Source organism: Prunus mume, linkage group LG2, assembly GCF_029339155.1.
Source record: "Prunus mume cultivar Tortuosa linkage group LG2, ASM2933915v1, whole genome shotgun sequence".
NCBI lineage: Eukaryota > Viridiplantae > Streptophyta > Magnoliopsida > Rosales > Rosaceae > Prunus > Prunus mume.
In genome coordinates, this window is record NC_142699.1 from 15,166,814 (window position 1) to 15,186,306 (window position 19,493).

Sequence of the window (19,493 nt, forward strand, 5' to 3'; positions counted from 1 at the left end):
AGGAAAATGTCCAATAGAGAAAGTTAAAAAAAAGGTTACTAGAATTCCTCAAAATTTATATGAAACAGAGATAACAGTATTTTGCTATCACGTAAATGTTTCTCGACTGCGGGGCGAGGGTGGTTTAAGATTGCTGACTAGGAAAATCTATTTTGTCATTGATTTTGAGTTTCTTATCTCTCGAGTATTTTATCAGCAAGCTTTGCTTTGTATTGCATTAAATAACTTCTTGTTGGGTTACAAGGCCCAGACAGAAAGAAAGAAAAACACTCGTTGGGTTTGCGGCTTGTAAGTAGTAACAGGATTAAATTTTCTATTGTGGGCTTAAAAGCTGTGCAAGTAGGACGGCCCAGAAAGTATAATTGGGCTAGCAGCAGCAGGCTGTTTAGGACTCGTTTTCTTTATAATTCGGTTTAATCATGTTAAGCAGAATTGACAATATCACGAAGATAAATATGTTTGATTCATTGTCGTATATCACAGAGGGCATTTGGTCTAGTGGTATGATTCTCGCTTTGGGTGCGAGAGGTCCCGAGTTCGATTCTCGGAATGCCCCTGTGAACCTTTTGCTTTTTTTGTCTTGTGACCCGAAGAGAGGTCCATAAGATAAAACCAACATTAATATTAGAAATCTGCAGGCAAGCAATCATCAATTCTTCTTCATCTTAATTAGTTAATTACATCACATTCACGTATGTCTCTGTCTGCCTACATCAAGTTCAGACCCATACATAATGCATTAATATAATAATGAACTTGACAGAGACCAGACCACCTATATTATCGTTTAACCTACATATAACTTTTAGCAGCATAGCATTTATTAAACACAGTGGCATGGCCGTGGGCAGATCAATCCCATTCCTGATAAAAAATTGGATGATTGATTTGATGATGACGATACATTATCCGTTCATTTATTTGCCTCCTCCAAGTTCCAAGTTCCAAGTTCCAACACCAACAGGCACCATACGTTCCTCTTCTGTTTTGCTATATCATCAAATCAACAAAGGTTCAAGCAGAGCCTATAATCATAAATTTGGGTCAACGCGTATGGGTGGGTGCGATCTTTTCCGTTCTGATTTCCACCTCATGCTAGAATTGGAATCGGTATTTTCAACCGGTATGGTTTAAATTCGATTTTAGTGAAAAAAAATTATGAAACCAATCAGTCTTGTTTAAATTAGCTCTGTATAACAAGAGGTGATTGAGTCTAAAAAAGAACTGTACTTTGAAGTTGTATTTGGGGAATTAGTAGTTATGAGATTAGAAATTTAGCATTGGACTTGAATAATTTCTTATTAAAAAAATACACAGTCGTTCTAGTACGATTTTGTAAAGTGTGAAACAGCACTAAAACTGGTTTGAACAGATAATTGAGTTTGGTGCCAGTTTGTTGAATTTTTAGTCAACACGATTTTTTTCCAATTTTTTTTTCGTCCGGTGCGACTCAGTGTTCTAATTTTCCGATCTCGATGCCCATGCACCTCAACTCAATAAAACAATTGGATAATAAAAACTACTCCTCCACGTTATTAATATTATTTCTTGGTGTGTTTATAAATGAGTTTTGAAATGACAAAGTGTTTGCGTTAAGTCTCCATCGAGATTTGAAGGGTTGTGAGTCTCCTTCAATTGAAGGAGAAAACGATGTGCTTTATCTGTTTCATGTCATTATAAAATTTCAATGTAAACAAATATGCATGCTAACCTAATCGTATCAGTTTACAACCCTTATTAGGGATTTTTTTTTCCTTGAATTTTATTGTAAGAGTCAATGTAATTTTAGGTAACACGCATAACATTTGAATATTGATGCATGGAAGCAGGGTTTCATATAAATAGAAGGTCGATTCCTCTTGTATTATCAGCAGCTGTAACATTGTGGGCGTACCAATTTTTGGTCAGGAACAGATATGGCATGTCACAGTCCCAACCACACAATTCCTTCCTCCTAAGATGAATATGAAGATGAAGATGCTGATGCTTGCTAATCATTCAAATATCATCAATCCAATCCAATCCTTACACGACCAACATATATACGAAGAGCCAGGCCAGGCCAGGCCAGGCAAACTTGGCCAAGTGCAGAGGCTTCGTGATAAAGCTAGCTAGCTAGCAGTGCACCGAGTTAGATTTTGCATTGCTTCATCAGACTCGGTTCATTCATCCATCCATTTGGAAGATTCTTAAGAATATACTCCTCGTCAACGCAATCCAATCCATCACTCTTGAATGAGGGCCCTACCGCTGGGGCCCATACCCTATCCGCAGCGGTCGCCCCACTATATAAACAAAGAGAAGGTCCACATTCACTCAACCCTCCCTGCACTTTAAAAGCACTTCATCATCTGATTTTTTGTGTCTTTTTTTTCCCTCTAAAAACTCAAAAGCCCAAAACAAGACTACCCCACCACCCACCGCTTTCCGTTTTAAGAGAACTCTGCTTCATTTCAGCAAAGATGAATATTTCTTCTCCTCCTCCTGCTACTGCCACACCTAGACTGTCTCTAACAGATCAGCAACATCTCGTAGACAAACTTGAAGTTTTTAAGATTCAAGGTCGAGACAAACATGGTCGAAAGGTTCTCCGCATCGTCGGAAAGTTTTTTCCAGGTAATTATAATTAATTACTCGATTAAAATTGTACGTGTTATTAATTTGTTGGTTAATTTTCGGGGTACCTTTCTAATGTAATTTTAATTTGGTTATGTACTAAAATGTTCAGCTCGAAGCGTGAGCAACGAGGCTGTGAACAACTACTTGGAGGAGAAAATATTCCCAAATTTAGGGGAAAGGCCCTTCTCAGTGGTGTATTTGCACACGGATGTGAATCGCAGCGGCAACTTCCCTGGAATTTCGAACCTACGATCAATCTACGACGCTATTCCGATCACCCTCAAGGACCGTCTCCAAGCTGTTTACTTTGTCCACCCGGGTTTGCAGGCCAGACTCTTCCTTGCCACCTTTGGTCGTCTCCTCTTCAAGTCAGGGTATTAAAATCATTTCCATGTATTTTGTTTTGGAACTAGCCTATGAAAGGAACGTTGACCGAAGTTAAAGTCAAAAACCGGGGGCTAACGTAACGTGACGGTGATTGTGGTTTTTGGAACAGGTTGTACAAGAAGCTAAAGTACGTGAAGAGGCTGGAATTTTTGTGGGACCAGGTGCGGAGGAATGAGGTGGAGATTCCAGAGTTTGTGTATGATCACGATGAGGAGCTGGAGTACCGTCCGATGATGGACTATGGGTTAGAGAGTGATCATCCGAGACCGAGGGTCTACGTTGCACCTTGTACGTCTTCTACGTCCATGATGGACTCTCCTTTTGTGTACTCCATGCGTTGTATCGCATAGCACTTATTTGAGATGGTTCATCATACAAGAAAGCAAACCCTTTTGGTTTGTTTTCCTTTTGTTGAGATGGTTAATATCAAATTGTACAAAGACTAGTTAGTTAGTCCCGATTAGCTGCCTGGGTTCAAATCAAACCATTTGCTCTTCAACTCAACCCACCATTAACCATACAAAATTACAATGGTTTGTTTTCCTTTTGTTGAGATGGTTAATATCAAATTGTACAAAGACTAGTTAGTTAGTCCCGATTAGCTGCCTGGGTTCAAATCAAACCATTTGCTCTTCAACTCAACCCACCATTAACCATACAAAATTACAAGGGTCGTTTAGTACAGCAGATTGATATGAATTGGACTAAATCCTGAAACTAACTTGGATTAATTCAAATTGACTTAAGCTAGATTAAATACTGACCTATGTTTGATGCTAAGTCGAACTATAAAAAAATAATATTTAAATATTAAATATAATAATTTTTTAACTAATTAAATATAATTTAAGAACTTAAAACTATGAACATACGTTATAGTTATCAAATTGACATGTACATTTCTTTTCTCTGAATCCTTTGGTTCGATTAATGCATCAATAACAAAGAATTCTTCATTTCTTTTCCCCAAGAACAGCCAATGAGAAACAATATCACAGACCAAAAGCAAACAAGGCAAAGTTCAACCACCCTTCTTACGACAAAAACGCACCAAACAATCTCTCTATCGAATCAGCTCACAGAAAATGGTCGATGTGTATCACTAGAGGTCTCTCTTCTCTGCATTTGATGACACCACATCTTGCAACTTAACCAATGATCATATGAGGCATTTCCAGCATCCAACCAAAAAAATGTTGACTCTTTGTCTAGATCAATTCGTTAGTTTTCGATTGCACTTATGATATCTAGAAATATCCATTGGCTCAAAAGACACCATCAGCTTCAACTCTGAAATTATGCATGGTTGCCTACACAAGTTTTGACCTCCAAACATGGGACAATTTCTCAAGCCTCCAAAAACTACAAAAATGAAATGATAAACAAAATCTACAAAAAAATAAAATACTACATGTAAAACAAACAAAAAAAATGATAATTAAACCGACCACAATAACTTACAGCAACATTTAGTAAACCAATTAATGGATACAAAGAAAACATTGACTTGATTTTTTCTCTTATGAGCTTCAGTATTATTAAACTGCAGCATCCTATCAAGTACCTACAAGAATCAGAATATATTTTCTGAAACCCCATATTTTTAGAATAAATAAAGAGAAAACAATATCAGCAAAATTGTTAAAACATTAGTCAAATTGTTGAGAATATAAAATCCCACATAGACTATTCTAAGCCTTGCATTTCAATATATAAAATTATGAACCTCTTCAGCCATTATCACCATAGTACCAGAACGACATCATGTCAGTCCCACCTTGGCTACAACTTCATATCATACTGAATAATTTATAGCACTCATACTAAGGCTAAGTTAAAACCACAAAGGAATAAATAATGAAACAACATGGTGCAACTATACAAGAAAATTTAGCAACTACTCACTCGGTCAGAACTTTTAACATACTCTAAGGAGAAGTTAACCTGACTGCCTGTTAAATGGTCATTATTTTTCATCATTCTCCTCAGATAAATAATCATCCCTACCTTCATCCTTTGAGCTTGAAGGATCAAATCTAATGTGCTTGCCACAAAAATCCTTATGTACAGGGGAAAACGATTCAACGCGCTGAGAAATAGTGCTGAAACGTTTGTCTAGCTCCTTTTTCTCTGCGGATAAAAGTGGAAACTTCCTATCCTTTTTATCTGGATTTGGCTGAAATGCCTTCTCTGATTTCTTTACATTGGAAATTTCTAGATTCCTGGCTTCCCAGATGGCAGAAATATGCATCCTGTTATCATAAAGTTTACTCCAATCAATGTCGTTAAAATATACATTATATAACTGAAAAAGGACAATGAGATGATTTGAACACATGATATGTCATCCCAAACCTTAATCAACCAGGTGGTATGGTGTGGCTTGATTTCACCCTTGCGTGTGTGGGTGTATCAATGTTAATTTATCACCAAGTAAATTCTTCATGTTGGACTGAGCTTAATTGAAAACTTAAGAGGCGGGGGCGGGGGGCATTCAACAAGAACGATGTGAACACGGAGCACTTAAAATTAGGACCGAGAAATGATCAACAAGACCCAAAACTGTGCATGTAATAGCTTCTGCATCATCAAATATTTTTCAAAGAAGCAAGTACATCAGCAAAAGCATGCATTAAAGATCCCTGTAACTCAACACGAGCACAGGCATGATCCTTGTAACTCAACATCCATAATAGATGAAATTTTGACTTCCACATGCTCTGTGGACATTAGAACGACTTTGACTGCATGAAAAACTTTATAAATAAGTAAATATGACATCAAATTTATGCACAGCAAGTACTATAAAAAGAGGTCTCCTTTGCCAATATAGTTCTAAGTTCAGTATTGAGCTATCTACAAAATAGACTTTTATTTTTTACCAAAAAGTAGAAGCAAAAATGTGACATACCCCAGGCTGTGAATTCATATTCCAAGTGCTTCCTTGCTTGCAACTGATCGCTTCTTAACAATGAAATCTAAATATTCTTCAACCCTAATATCTTTATTTTCACAAGTATCCATGAACTCAGAAAGTAGAGATAGCATCTTCCCACTAGTTATCTTAAATACTTCAATTGTATTGTATCAGACTTCACTGAGAAATAATGCATAAGAAGTAGAAGTTGCAACAAGTGGATGTCTAATCAAATTGAACTTTGCAGCTAAAAGAATAATTAATTACATGACACATATGCAATAAACAAAGGAGCTGGAAATGAAATGAAACCAGGATAGGCAAATCTATTTCTTCAATCACAGAAGCATTTAATGGGTAAATTTAACAAACAACATATAGGTTAATGGGCTGAGGTAGAATTTCTTCATTCATCGTTAGCCACCTTAGTCCTTAAGAAAAAGAAATGCATTAATCCTTAACCCTCCCCTTCCTCAAATTTCTTCCCTTCCATGCCTTGAATTCTATCCCTATTCATGCACCCATGACATGATCTATCACAGAGCAGTATCAACAAGCTACAAAAACAAGTCTCCTCATTACCCATTCGAACCATGCTCGAATGACACCAAAAAACATAGTGATGTTAAAACAATTCCTTCTGAGCCACAAAACATGACGAAGAAGTAACCAGGCTAGATCATAGGCAAAAACTACTTCATAGTGAGAGTAGCAGCGGCACTGCTCTGTCGAAGAACTCTGTACTAGAAAACCATCATATGATGACAGTCAAAGTGAGGATTTGCATGGTTTGTCATGTCATGCAATAATACCAATCCATCTAACACATCAACCTAGTGAATAAAAAAATATACATTCCAAGCTTAATTATGAATGGAATTGATTTTGGTTAGATTTGAAACTTTGCACCATCTTATAAAGTAAACAACCTATATTTTCACATAAGAGGACAAGTAAACATCCACAAAAATTAAAGACCCTGTTATACCACATATGCACTTGTTTATTTGAATTGAACCCAGAATGAAACCTCACCCATAATCTTTTAGCAATAGCTATAATACCCAATTAACACAAATCAAGACCACAAATCAATCTGTCAAAGAAAATCATGTAGAAATGCGTCTTTAAGGTTTAAGATTTTAAATTTGTGGTCTTGATAATCACTCCACTAACAGAAAAACCTAATAATCTTATATAAAAAATGACTGCTTAGTAATACTTGATGATGATACTTACAAACTGGAAGCACCACCACTTGGGTTGTGAGCCCCCGACTCTGAGGTGTCCATTGCTGCACAACCAACGTAAAAAAAAGAAAAATCAAAATTCTCCAAAAGCAAAGAGAGAGAGAGAGAGAGAGAGAGAGAGAGAGAGAGAGAGAGAGAGGGATTCAAAGAAAGCTATAATCATAGAATTTGATGAAATTAGAATAACAGGACTTGATACCTTGAGGCAAATCTGAAACGGGCTCTTCAATGATGTCCATTGAAGCGGAATCATTTATCTTTCTTCTTGTTCATGTTCTTCGCCATTGCTTTGGAGATGGAACTGAAAAATCATATAAAAACCATACAAATTAACAATACCCATGAAGAAATAAGAGAGGTTTGTAAAGGGAGAGAGAAAAAAAAACTTGCCTGAGTACAACTTCGAAGAAGAGCAGAGTCGATGTTGAAGGAAACGAGAGAGAGAGAAAGAGAGGCGTTCTAGGGCTCGGACTCGCGTGTTCTATTTAGCGAGCTCGCTATTTTGCGAACCAAGTTTCAGGCTCGCTAGATTGGGCGAGCGAGGCACTTTTTGTACTGTTGGACTATATAATCTCATCTAAGTTAGTCCCTCCTTTCACCAAACATGGGTTTTAAGTGCTAATTAACCCAGTCTAGTCCAGTGAGGCCTACCAAACACGCCCACAGAGTCTTGTTGTGGGAACAAATATTTTATTTCTAGTGCAATAAGTTACACAATCGAACAAGTCACTCTACTCATAACATAATGGCTAACTAGATAGAGACAATCACCTCCTCCACAGAAACAGAATGAATTTATAGACAACAGCGTATGCTTATTGCTTGCTTACATTACATGCGTCAACAATATAAAGTATATACACAATAATAACACAAACCATTGATTAACATTAACATTACCATACCAGAATCATTGAATAGAAGCTCCTGCTTTGCTTCATTTAATTTGCTGTTGCTGCCTTGCAACTTGCATCAGCATGGATTAGGAATAACCCAAAGCGGTAGAGAGCCAGGAGGCCAATGCACCTCATAATTCGAATTCCTGGGATAAGGAGGCAATTCTTGAATTGTTCCATCCCATATTCTGAAAATCCCCGAATCGTATCCCCCAAGTCCGCTCTCATAGTTGGATTCCGAGTAATCGTCTGTGAAATAAATGCAATTTCCCACACTTCCCGGAAAATCAGACGCAGACAATGAAAACGACGAGTTTTCGCCGATAAACACCATCCTCTCGCCCAAGTTCTCAACCTTCTCCCACCTCGCCCCTACACAATTCATCCTGAAAACGACAAATCCCGTAGTTCTGTAATTCACATTTGTATTATCCCACCGTTCAATCTCCAAATACCGACTCACCAGCAGCAGATCGGCCCCCAAATTCACCAAATATCGCATATCAGCGGAATCATCTAGCCTTGGCGTTGGGATAATCGCAACCCTAGGGGCTGACGGACCCTCAACGTCACACACCGCGACCACACCCTTACTGTCCACGGCGTAAAACAAGCCGTTCACGGATATGACGTCCTCGGAAAAAGATCGGGCGCCGTCGATGAAAGTCCAAGACTGGTCTCCGTCTCTGCAATACGCCAAGTCACCGGTTTGACTGAGAATCGCTAGGGCAGTAAAACCGCTAGCTTCCAGAGGACTCGAAGAGAGGACGACCTTTTTCAGAAATGAATCGCGCATTTGGGCCAAGCTGAGCGTGTAGACATCTCCGGACGAGGATTGGAGCGCGTACTCGCGGCCGACTTCGGAATAGTCGAAGCGAACAACGTTGGGGAAGGCGGAGAGTGGAGGAAGGTGGCGCTTGGCACGTGTGAGAGGGTTAACGAGAAGGACGGTGGGGGTTTCGTCGAGGATGACGAGCCAGCCGTGAGAGGAGCCGCAACGGCGCTTGCGATGAGAAGCTTCTGGAAGGTGGAGGAAGTGGACTCTGCTGTTGGAGAGGTTGAAGAAGGCGCGGTGTGTTTGGTTGGGCTGGGATTGGGGGAGCATCAGCCAGGGGAGCTGAGGAGGGAGGTGCTGCGGAGTTTTGGGGACACAGGCTAGCCAGCTGTGGCACACAACTCGGAATCGGAGATAGTCCGCGTAAATTGTGAGCTTTTTCGCGATTGATTCTACCAGTTCTGGTGGCAGTTGGGTCCAATCCACTCCCATTTTCGCGGGTCGACTCCAACCCCGCCCCCAAAAAGTTGATGTTTTGGATGGATGCCTTTCCTTTCAACTTTACCAATTTTGTTGTCACTTTATTTATTTCCAACTCCCAAAAAATAGTTTTTCACGACCCAGAAAGTTGACCATTGAGCAAGTCGCCGCTAGGATCATTGGGCGGGCCTCATAGTTTTGGGCCATTTATGCACTGCTGATCCATCAGCTCTGTCAATTAGGGTGGATATTTAACGATTAAATTGAGAAATATGTGCTAAAATTCATGGAAGCAAAGCTCCTTCACTTCACTTCACTTGTCCCTCGATGCAAAGATTGATTGAACTGTTTAGGACAGAATTCAAGGAAATAAAAGTCATTTTCAGTAAAATCCTTCTGTAATCATAAAAGTTTGTCTGCAAAGAAAAAATTACGCAGCCGCAGCAACTAACGTAATTGTAAAATTCTTCATACCATGTAAGTCGCATTGTCAACAGAGAGTTATAAGCATCAACTCATATGATGAATGAAACTGGACTACAACTTTTTTCCCCAAACAAAATAAGACCGTATAATCAGTTGTGTAAAGATTGGCAACACTGAAGAAAGAACAAGGCATACGTAGAAGATTGCTTTGATTGTCTGTGAAACAACTTACTCATCGACATTCCCCACATCAACACTTTCTTCATTGCTGGTGTTTCCATCGTTGTCAGCAGCAGTAGTACATAAATCGGGGTAATTACGGTGGTTGAGAGAGTGCAACCAGAGACCCACGACACCTTCTTTTTGCTCTGTGGATGCAATATGAGGGTATATATGCTTCATCTTGAAATCTTCTGCCTCTTGTTCATAGTCTTTCATTGACAGCTCTTCATGACTGTCTCCCCATTTCTGGTTATACGATGCAAAGAAGCACTCGTCCAAGTACAAACCAACCTCAGGAGCCGTAGGCACATTGACGTTAACATCCCTGAATTTTGCATAAAACTGGGTTAATACATTGCATATTCTCTCAAATCTCAAACAAATATCACATAGAAACAACACAATAATAATAAAAATAACAACGACCATCCAACCACTTACTTTTGCAAAGCTATTTCTAACAATGAATCCGGAGCACAGTTCCTGAAGATTGCCACCGCAAGCCCAATCATCTTCCTAATTTGATGAAGCATGAAGCTCTGCCCTACAACTTCACACTTAACAAAGTCCATACCCCCAACTGTAACTGTGGTGTTTGCATTGAACGAAATGATGTATCGCCGAGCAGCGGGGTCTGCAGCTTTAGTTCTGGTGGTGAAGTTGTGGAAGTTATGAGTCCCCTCATAACAATTCAAGATTCTGTTGAACCGATCCTTCTCCTTCTCACCATAACAAAACTCACTTTCACTTCCCTTCTCTGGCTTTTCTTCTCCATTAGCGTTCTCTTCACCAACACTAACTTTTGTTGTATCATTCAGTGGCTCCGAATTCAAATCAGTATCCTCGGAATTCTCAACCTCAACTCCAGAAACCCCATTGTTATTACTACTAGTGCTAATTTCATTTTTGGGTTCAGATTTGGAATCATCACCACCAGCATTGTCCGGAGAAACCTTCGTTTCTTCATTATACTCAGACTCAACCATAGACTCATTGGTGTTCGACGAAATGTCTAGCCCAAAACTCGTCCCTCTCAATTCATAATTGCGCTTACCCATCAAACCCCCCACTTTACGCCCTCTCTCGGAGCACTCCAAGCACTTAACAAACTCCTTATCAGACCCAAGACTAGCCAAAACGCTCTCCCTATCGCGATGAGCACTGGGATCAAGAGCAAACACGGGAATGAGATACACATACCTTCTCCGATCACAGAACTTCTTGGCGTTAAACGATGCCGTCACGCGCTTGTAGCCGAAAATCCGAATCTGTGGGGAAATATTGGAATTGAGGCGATCGACGAAGCCCGGTGGGTCGACATAGAAGCGGCCGGATACAACCTGACCGACGGCGCTTACGCCCTTATCGGTACGGGCGGAGCGGGCCCAATCATAGCGTTTAGGGTTGTTGCGGTCCTGCTCGGGAACCGCGTTGGAGAGGTAAAGGGCTTCTTCGAGGTCGCCCTCGATGGTTTTGGCGCCTGGATTCTTTTGCATGCCTTGGTATCCCACACCGCAATAAGCGAAGAAAATTGCAACCTTTCGACGCTTGTATCTTTGCTTTTTGGTGGTGTCCATGGTCGTGGTTTCATCGTCATCGCTGGTGGTGGTGGTCGACATTTTGAGCTTCTTGGGGTCTGGTTCTTGTGGCGGCGGTGATATAGTTGTTTTTGTATCTGGGTTCTCCATTTTTCAGTGATCTGAGTGGGGCTTGTAGATGTTGGTTGAGGACTCCATTGCACTTAAACAGGCTCTCTAGGCTACTTCAGATTTGCAGTTGGCTATGTACCCTGATAAAACCCTAGAACGAGACCAGTTTTACTTTTTCATTTTTTTGAAGAGCTCAGATCCCCTGCTATATGCGTAACTGAGGCAGCGTTCTACCTTGTTCTAGCTCTTTAAGAGCGCTTCCACCGCTGCAGTTTGGCCCAGGCAAGAGGGGGCCCAAGCCCGCATCCAGCAGGCTTTAGCAGTGGACGTGGGTCCCAACAAATTGGGCAAATCTAAAGGCAAAACAAGCCCGAACTCTTACTTGGGGGCAATTGACGTCAACGCATAGACACCTGGATTTTAAATTTTTTTACCGTTACACGCTAACGGTAAAAAAAATTTGAAACTTTCGTTTGCCAACGGACGTGGCTTGTCTGATCGTTATTTGTCCTTCAATCCAACAGCTGCCTTTTTTTTTTTTTTGTTAAATAAATTGTAAATAAATACCTACCAATATTTTTCATTTTCCACACCAAATCTTCATACATTTTCATCTCCTTCAAATATTTTTCACATTTTCATCATTTTCCATTAATACTAAGAATGGATATATATAACTAAATATCTTTTTTTTCTTCTTCTTTATATATCAATATATTAGAAAGAAAGAAAAAGTTTTACTTTTTTCAATTGGAGGGAGGGTTATTCTCACCGTCCAAACCTCCAACACATCATTTTCGGACCCGCGCAATTGCAAAACAGCACACGCATTTGGAGACACCGTTGAGTATGAACATTCCCTCCCTCCATCTCTGCACCAATTGTAAACCTCAACAATTCAGATCCGATCCCCATTCACCAAGCACATTTCCTCTTCTTTTTTCTTCGATATTCGAAGTTCCTCGTGTCCTCTGGTTTCCCAATTGAATCGTTTTTCTTTCTGTATACCACAAATTCAATATTCCCTGATCACCTTTTCAAGTTATCGTTGAGCTGTTTGATTCTAATTCAGTGGTCTCCCTCGAATTTTCAACTTTTACTTTGTGCTATATTTATGGGCTAAGGGGCGCAACCACAAACTCAGACCGCGATCGGAAAGCTCTGGTACGTCTCTATTTTCTCCCGTGTCAAATTTTGCTGGCTTTTCGTTCCGTTCTGCGTTCTATTTTCAATGTCACCTAGATTGATTAAGGTCTGTATGAGTAGCTGACGTAACACTTTATATGAAACCATACCGTATCTTTGGAGTTTTGAAATCTTTTTTACATTGTTTATTTCCAAAATTGATGTATAGACAGGACAAATTATGCTTAATTAATAGGCAGGCATTCGTTCTGTATGACTTTGTTCTTGGAAATTATGGGGAGAAATTAAGGAATCATTTATGGAGCCCATTATCAGCAAGACTTTAATGTTTATGTCCTGTTGTCAAGGTTTTGATGCACTCATGTTGCTCATCCCTGTAGGACAAGTGTTGGTGCGTTATCTTCTGCAATCCTGTGACAAGTTGGGAAACTACATCAAATGAGTTACCGAGGCAATGTATGCATGTCTTCTCAAGCTCTCTCCCGCTCTCTCTCAGACATACACACTCATAAGATTGGGAGACTCGAACAGTTTGTTTCTTCATATTTGAAGATTTGAGCCCACTATGTTCTATATGAATTATGGTGGGCCAATTTCCATGTGGCGCCTTTCTTTTATTTAATCCCTCATTTTGTTGAAATGCAGGATTCAAATGAAAATAGTCAGCAGACTGATATTGGTATGCGTTTTCTTTCACCTGGTGATGCATTCCTTTAATTTTCTCTGACACATTAAGGCAGATCTTACCACGTCAATTGAATTTATAAATTTTTATTATGAACGTTGAGAATTAAACTCTACCTGTTGAGTAGGTATAGCTTAGGCTCTATAGTTGTGTATCTTTTGTTCATATAACTTAGACACTTTCCTGACCTACAGAGTACATAATGATTTGAGGGTATATAGTTTTGTAAAAATTCGATGATAATCAAGACACATGCAATGAAAGCCATCTTGTTATTGATGTTAAAAAATTGAGATTCAATGTTCAGTTCATAAATAAGGGACTAGAGGAAATGGAATAAGGAGGCCTTATGATTCACATTTCCCAGTTACAACTGTACTGGCGCAGGGTGAAACATAATTCAAGAATCAAGGGCTCTCTTCTATGACTGTTACACTTGGTAGTTTGGTTCATGAAGGATATTTATGTTTTCTTCCCTTTCATGACACTAAAAGTATGCTTTCGGATTCATATGCAGGTGCAGCACTACGCAATGGAAGAGAAATCCTTTTTCAGGTAAGTTTGACAGTTTCCATAATAATTAAGATATGTTCAACACCTCATTGTAACTTATTCAATTGTAAAGATGGTAGGATGGTTTTTTTGCATAATGCTATCATAGATCTCAGCTTTGTCAAGCGTATGGTTTGACAGAACTATGTCTACAGGCCTTTAATTGGGAGTCTCATAAACATGATTGGTGGAGAAATTTAGAAAGGAAAGTTCCAGATATAGGAAGATCTGGTTTTACGTCAGCATGGTTGCCACCAGTAACCCATTCCTTCGCACCTGAAGGTTGGATGCAAAATTTGTTAGGCTGGTTTCTAATTCTTTCTGCATATAGAATACAGATGTCTGGATCACCATGTTCGTTGTCTTCTTCTCATATTGTAGGTTACCTTCCGCAGAACCTATATTCCCTCAATTCTAAGTATGGATCTGAGCACCTATTAAAAGGTTTACTTCAGAAAATGAAGCAACATAAGGTTAGACCAATGGCTGACGTAGTCATCAATCATCGTGTTGGAACTACCCAAGGGCATGGTGGAATGTACAACCGCTACGATGGAATTTCATTGTCATGGGATGAACATGCTGTCACATCTTGTACTGGTGGATTGGTACTGAAATTAATCACTCCTTGACCAACTCTGGATGATCCAAGATGCAATCTCTAGTACTAACCTCATTGAATTTCTCTGTATTTTATATATCAGGGTAACCGAAGCACTGGGGACAATTTCCATGGAGTTCCAAATATTGATCACACCCAACTTTTTGTTCGAAAAGATATTACAGCATGGCTACAGTGGCTACGTAATAATGTTGGTTTTCAGGATTTTCGATTTGATTTTGCAAGGGGGTAAAAGTTATTCCAACTTGAATTAAGTTTTGTTTTTAATTAAGGTTATTCACTGCTTAGTTTTTTCCATATCTTTTGGGTTTATACATTTTTTACACTTCTTCTTTTTTCCTTGTGTTCTCAATGTTACAACAGTTATTCAGCAAAATATGTGAAAGAATATATTGAAGGAGCAAAACCAATTTTTTCTGTTGGGGAGTATTGGGATTCTTGTAACTACAATGGTCATGGCTTGGATTACAACCAAGGTATTGGATTATATGCTGTAAGAACTTAATACATTTGCACTGCTTGCTTACTAATGTACAAAAGGTAGCTTAGCCCTGTTAATAGCATTCCTTTGGCTTGCTTTTCTCCCCGCTATTTGACTTGTATTGTAACTTAATGGGCATTATATGCTGTCTTAAATGGGTTCAGTGGTCAAATTTCTTTCTCCTTGAGGTTTAGCACTGAGCTTACTGTTTGATCTTTATTGTGATTGATATTGTTATGCAGATAGCCACAGACAGCGGATAATAAATTGGATTGATGGAGCAGGACAGCTATCAACTGCATTTGATTTCACAACCAAGGGAATTCTTCAGGTACCCACCCCTTTATCCACACATACCCAATCATTCTCTAGAGTGGGATATGAGTCCCAGCCGACGGTTTAGTGCTCAGTAATTTATACAAACGTTTCAGAAACATTACTGGTGAACCTTTTCTTTTTATAGAAATAGCAATCTTCATCTTTGACCCAAAAAAAATAGCAATCCATCAATACCCGTTTCAAGTTTGTTCAGTCTTCTATATCCATAGCAGTGGTTACCTTTTTCTAAATTTTAATAACGTTCATGCTCATCAAACATGTTATATTAGTTTGTTTTCTATAGTAAGGAAATCTCTCCTTTTTTCTTATCTTGTCCCCCCTTTCTTAGTTTGGTGTTTGAAAATTTACACATGCATTCTATGTAGGAAGCTGTTAAGGGACAATTGTGGCGCCTACGTGACTCCCAAGGGAAGCCACCAGGTGTAATTGGATGGTGGCCTTCAAGAGCTGTCACATTCTTAGATAACCATGATACAGGCTCAACACAGGTATGATATACTTCTCTGTTCTGCAGAAGTCAACTGAAATGTTTTCTCCGGAACTGCTGAAGTACATATCTGCCAAGGTTGAATTCAGCCTACAATCGTTTGGGCTGAACAAGTCAAGTTTGAGCTCAACTGTTTAAGCCTAACCGACACTGACCAATTATCCTACACAATATAACAACTACATTTTCTTTGCATAAAAAGTGTATCACGTTTATGTTACCGGGTACCTGTCTTTTCAGAAATTGAGCTTTTGGTCCCATAGTAAAAGTTAGAAATCTACTCACATGATAATCATTTTGTCTCGCAGGCTCATTGGCCCTTCCCTTCAAATCATATTATGGAGGTATGAAAATTTGTTTATTAAGTTGAAATGTTTTGCATTTAGATGGGAAATCCATATCAGAAAGTGTTGTTAAGTGCATGCTTTCTGCAGGGTTATGCATATATACTCACGCACCCAGGAATACCGTCAGTTTTCTACGATCATTTCTATGATTGGGGTGACTCCATTCATGATCAGATTGTGAAACTGGTATGCAGTATAGATTGTTAGATGGTTCCTTTTTTGACTCGGCGTCTTTGAGCCAAAATTCCTCATGTGTTAGCATTTGAACTTGTGTGCAGATTGACATCAGGAAGCATCAAGACATTCATAGCCGCTCATCTATAAGGATCCTGGAGGCCCAGCCGAACCTCTACTCTGCTATAATAGGAGAGAAAGTGTGCATGAAAATTGGGGATAGTTCATGGTGCCCAACCGGTAGGGAGTGGACACTGGCAACCTGTGGCCACAGATATGCTATTTGGCACAAGTAAATTAGAGAGTTTCCATATATAGGCTATACAATGCAACTAAATAAGATTTCTGCGTGCGGGGATGCACTGGGGAGATAATTGGTGGTAATGCTCTCCGTGGCTACTCTACCATATTTAGACGAATCGCACTCCACGCAACTTTGCATATCGGGAATCTGTTTTTTTTCTTCTTGCCTAGAAAATTAACTCACAAAATAGGTCAAATAACCCACGTCCTCACCCTCCACCACCCCATACATATAAATAAATAAAATAAAGGGGGAGGAGAGGAGGTGCCATTTGGCTTGTAGGGCAGCTTTTTGTACTGGTAATCATTTTAGTAGCCTTTTTATGTCTGGAACTGATACTTCATTTTCTATCATTAGGCCATTGCTAGTGCCCTACAGCATTTGAACTTGTATTCTTCATTTTCGAGTGTCACTCATGTTGAGTGAAGTGATCCTTTATGCAAAGTCTCTGTCTGGATGAAAAAAATTTGTTTCTTTTTTCTGTCATAAGTTAATAAAGCTCGCCCCCACATCGCACTAGTACTGACTGAGTCCAATTCATTGGGCCTTAATCTCATTATTTCAAGGGAAGGGGTAAGGGGTGCCCTTGATGATAATAGTAATACTTCAACTTCCCTCGTAGGTTTTGGTTGCAACATTCTCCACTACCAACTGTAAATTTGTAAGCTTCTTCTATTCTATACTTGCGCATCAAACAACGCAAACAGTAGAAGAGTAGGAATATTGTAGAGATGGAGAAGGAGAAAGCTTGGGATGGTGAGGGGCCCCAAACCCAAAGAAAGAAACAGCAAGTTCATCTAACCAGTTGACTTGTATATCTGCCTTGTTACTTCTTGTTGGTAAAAGTCTTGACTTTCTTAAAGATAACAAAAGGTGTTTCCAGGCGACTGTATCACCTCAAACAAATGACTGGCTCAACAGCACGAGCCACGAAAGCAATCATAGAATTCTAGTAAAAAGAAGAGAAAGTTTTTCCCTCAAAAGAGAATAAAAAAGAAGAAGAGAATGTTTGGTCCCGTAGTAGAGTGAATTCTATGATGTCCGCCCATATGAACACAGATATAATACAATCATACAATTCTAGTCGAAAGGGCTAGCTCAAGCGGTTTAAAACAGTTATCTTTACATTCGAGCTTTTGTGTTCCAATTACCTCTCTATAATAGCATTTGCATAAAAAAATAATAATAATAATAATATACGGGAATATGTAAGACGACAATATGACATGATGGTGGAAGGGAGAGATCTATATATAATAGGAGAAAAATACTTGTATATCATGAGGATATCAGTGTTATGCTATCTTCAATCAATCATGTTCCGCCATGTGTGATAAAAATTTCACATAATTGAATGAAATATTATTCTCATAACATGCAAGTTCTTCTCGTATATTGAAGCCACGATGTACATATCCATTTCACAATTGAATTTCTCAAGGACAAAAATACCAAATGCAGATGTTATATATAAGAACTCCAAATTTTATGAAATCAGGATTTTGGTGAACGGGCCCCAGGCCCTGGTTGGTACTACTAACAATGGATATTACTTGTTTTTAATTGTAGGGTACATTTTTAAGTTAAAATTTTTAACAGAGATTTGATCCATCATCCATCCCTCCATATGTAGTTGGAGAGAGAGAGAGAGAGAGTTCACAATCACATGGCAGTAAAGCTGGAAAGAGACAACCCAACATCACCATCATAAACATCGTCATAGCCCTCATCATTCTCATGTTGAAAACTCAAAACATAGAGACATCTCCACACCACATCTTCCCTAACCTACTAGTACTACAACTAAACAATAAGCTCCAACCCACAGGGTCTCTCTTTCTTTTGTCCTTTTTTTTTAGGTCGAAAAGAAGCTACAGCGGTGCTCTCTCTCTCTCTCTCTCTCTCTTTCCCTCACGTGACAAGACAACTACAGTGGGCGTCTATTATTGATCATTGATAAAAACGAAAACCCCACCCGTAAAGTCCAATAAGAATGGGACAGTCCTTTTTTCTCACAAAAAGGCAAAAATAAAATAAAAGAAAGGAATGGGCAATCCTTTCCTTTTAGCATGTATAAATAAAGTGGAAGATTCATATACAATATCCAACAATATTTAATAATAACAAAAACAAACTACGAAGCATTACAATTACATGAGGAGACGCTAACACAATTATATGTAAGAATAGAATAGAATAGAATAGAACCCCAATAGCTCACAATCATGAAAAAGGTTTGGATTCCATGCATCGAGCTCTGCAATCTTGTAGTAGGTCTCTTTTGGACCTGCATGCCTGCCTCCTCCCTTACTTTTTAAACTCAACGACTAGTCAACCACATTTCAAATTCAAAGAAACAAGTGCTACGTACATCAATTCAATTCACCATTATTTGACCTTTGGTAAATATGATTCTTAGTTTACTGCCGCTGTGATTAATTACGAACACAATTATTAACATATTAGTACTTTTTTTTTACGTTAACAGTCAAAATATGTAATTAATTTTAAATTTCAATACTTATTAGAGAATCTCTTTGTTGTTAGATGTCTACATACTACTAATACATACTAGGATGCAAATAGAAAAGATAATTTTCCCCACCATCCTAAATACGCTTTTTCATAAAGGGAACAAAAGAAGAGAAGTGAACAAGTATGGACATAAAAGTTGAAACTTAAGTTGCGAAGAGTAGAGGGAACAAAGCGTATGAACTTTTTTCCAATGCTTGGAT

At 39.0% G+C, this 19,493-nt stretch overlaps 4 protein-coding genes and 1 non-coding gene across 7 annotated transcripts; 3 read left to right on the forward strand and 2 right to left on the reverse strand.

The window, feature by feature from the left end:
* Window positions 1–484: 484 nt before the first annotated feature.
* Window positions 485–556, forward strand: TRNAP-UGG (transfer RNA proline (anticodon UGG)). Its single transcript has one exon. It is a non-coding gene; the product is annotated as a tRNA-Pro (tRNA).
* A 1,756-nt stretch (window positions 557–2,312) lies between these two features.
* On the forward strand, window positions 2,313–3,469 carry LOC103321182 (uncharacterized). The gene is made up of 3 exons (XM_008222967.2): window positions 2,313–2,616; window positions 2,729–2,993; window positions 3,116–3,469. The coding sequence occupies exons 1-3, from the start codon at window positions 2,463–2,465 to the stop codon at window positions 3,354–3,356; spliced, it is 660 nt and encodes a 219-aa protein (XP_008221189.1). The 5' UTR covers window positions 2,313–2,462; the 3' UTR covers window positions 3,357–3,469.
* A 4,374-nt stretch (window positions 3,470–7,843) lies between these two features.
* On the reverse strand, window positions 7,844–9,336 carry LOC103321181 (F-box protein SKIP23-like). Its single transcript, XM_008222966.3, has one exon. It carries the CDS (start codon window positions 9,334–9,336, stop codon window positions 8,146–8,148), a length of 1,191 nt encoding a protein of 396 aa, XP_008221188.1. The 3' UTR covers window positions 7,844–8,145.
* A 191-nt stretch (window positions 9,337–9,527) lies between these two features.
* Window positions 9,528–11,842, reverse strand: LOC103321180 (Pseudouridine synthase family protein). Of its 2 annotated transcripts, XM_008222964.3 has the most exons (3): window positions 10,414–11,842; window positions 9,983–10,297; window positions 9,528–9,669 (listed from the first exon to the last, which is right to left on the reverse strand). In XM_008222964.3, exons 1-3 carry the CDS (start codon window positions 11,658–11,660, stop codon window positions 9,633–9,635), a joined length of 1,599 nt encoding a protein of 532 aa, XP_008221186.2. In that variant the 5' UTR covers window positions 11,661–11,842; the 3' UTR covers window positions 9,528–9,632. The 2 variants fall into 2 exon arrangements, with proteins under 2 accessions (XP_008221186.2, XP_088903346.1); XM_089047220.1 differs by lacking the exon at window positions 9,528–9,669 and having other exon boundaries at window positions 9,773–10,297.
* Window positions 11,843–12,369: 527 nt separating this feature from the next.
* AMY2 (alpha-amylase-like 2) lies at window positions 12,370–17,558 on the forward strand. Of its 2 annotated transcripts, none has more exons than XM_008222963.2 (13): window positions 12,370–12,785; window positions 13,148–13,223; window positions 13,413–13,446; window positions 13,970–14,007; window positions 14,160–14,286; window positions 14,386–14,612; window positions 14,709–14,854; window positions 14,990–15,102; window positions 15,350–15,438; window positions 15,812–15,934; window positions 16,242–16,277; window positions 16,368–16,466; window positions 16,559–17,558. In XM_008222963.2, the coding sequence occupies exons 2-13, from the start codon at window positions 13,206–13,208 to the stop codon at window positions 16,748–16,750; spliced, it is 1,242 nt and encodes a 413-aa protein (XP_008221185.2). In that variant the 5' UTR covers window positions 12,370–12,785; window positions 13,148–13,205; the 3' UTR covers window positions 16,751–17,558. The 2 variants fall into 2 exon arrangements, with proteins under 2 accessions (XP_008221185.2, XP_088901892.1); XM_089045766.1 differs by having other exon boundaries at window positions 12,445–12,785; window positions 13,976–14,007.
* The last annotated feature ends 1,935 nt before the right edge of the window (window positions 17,559–19,493 follow it).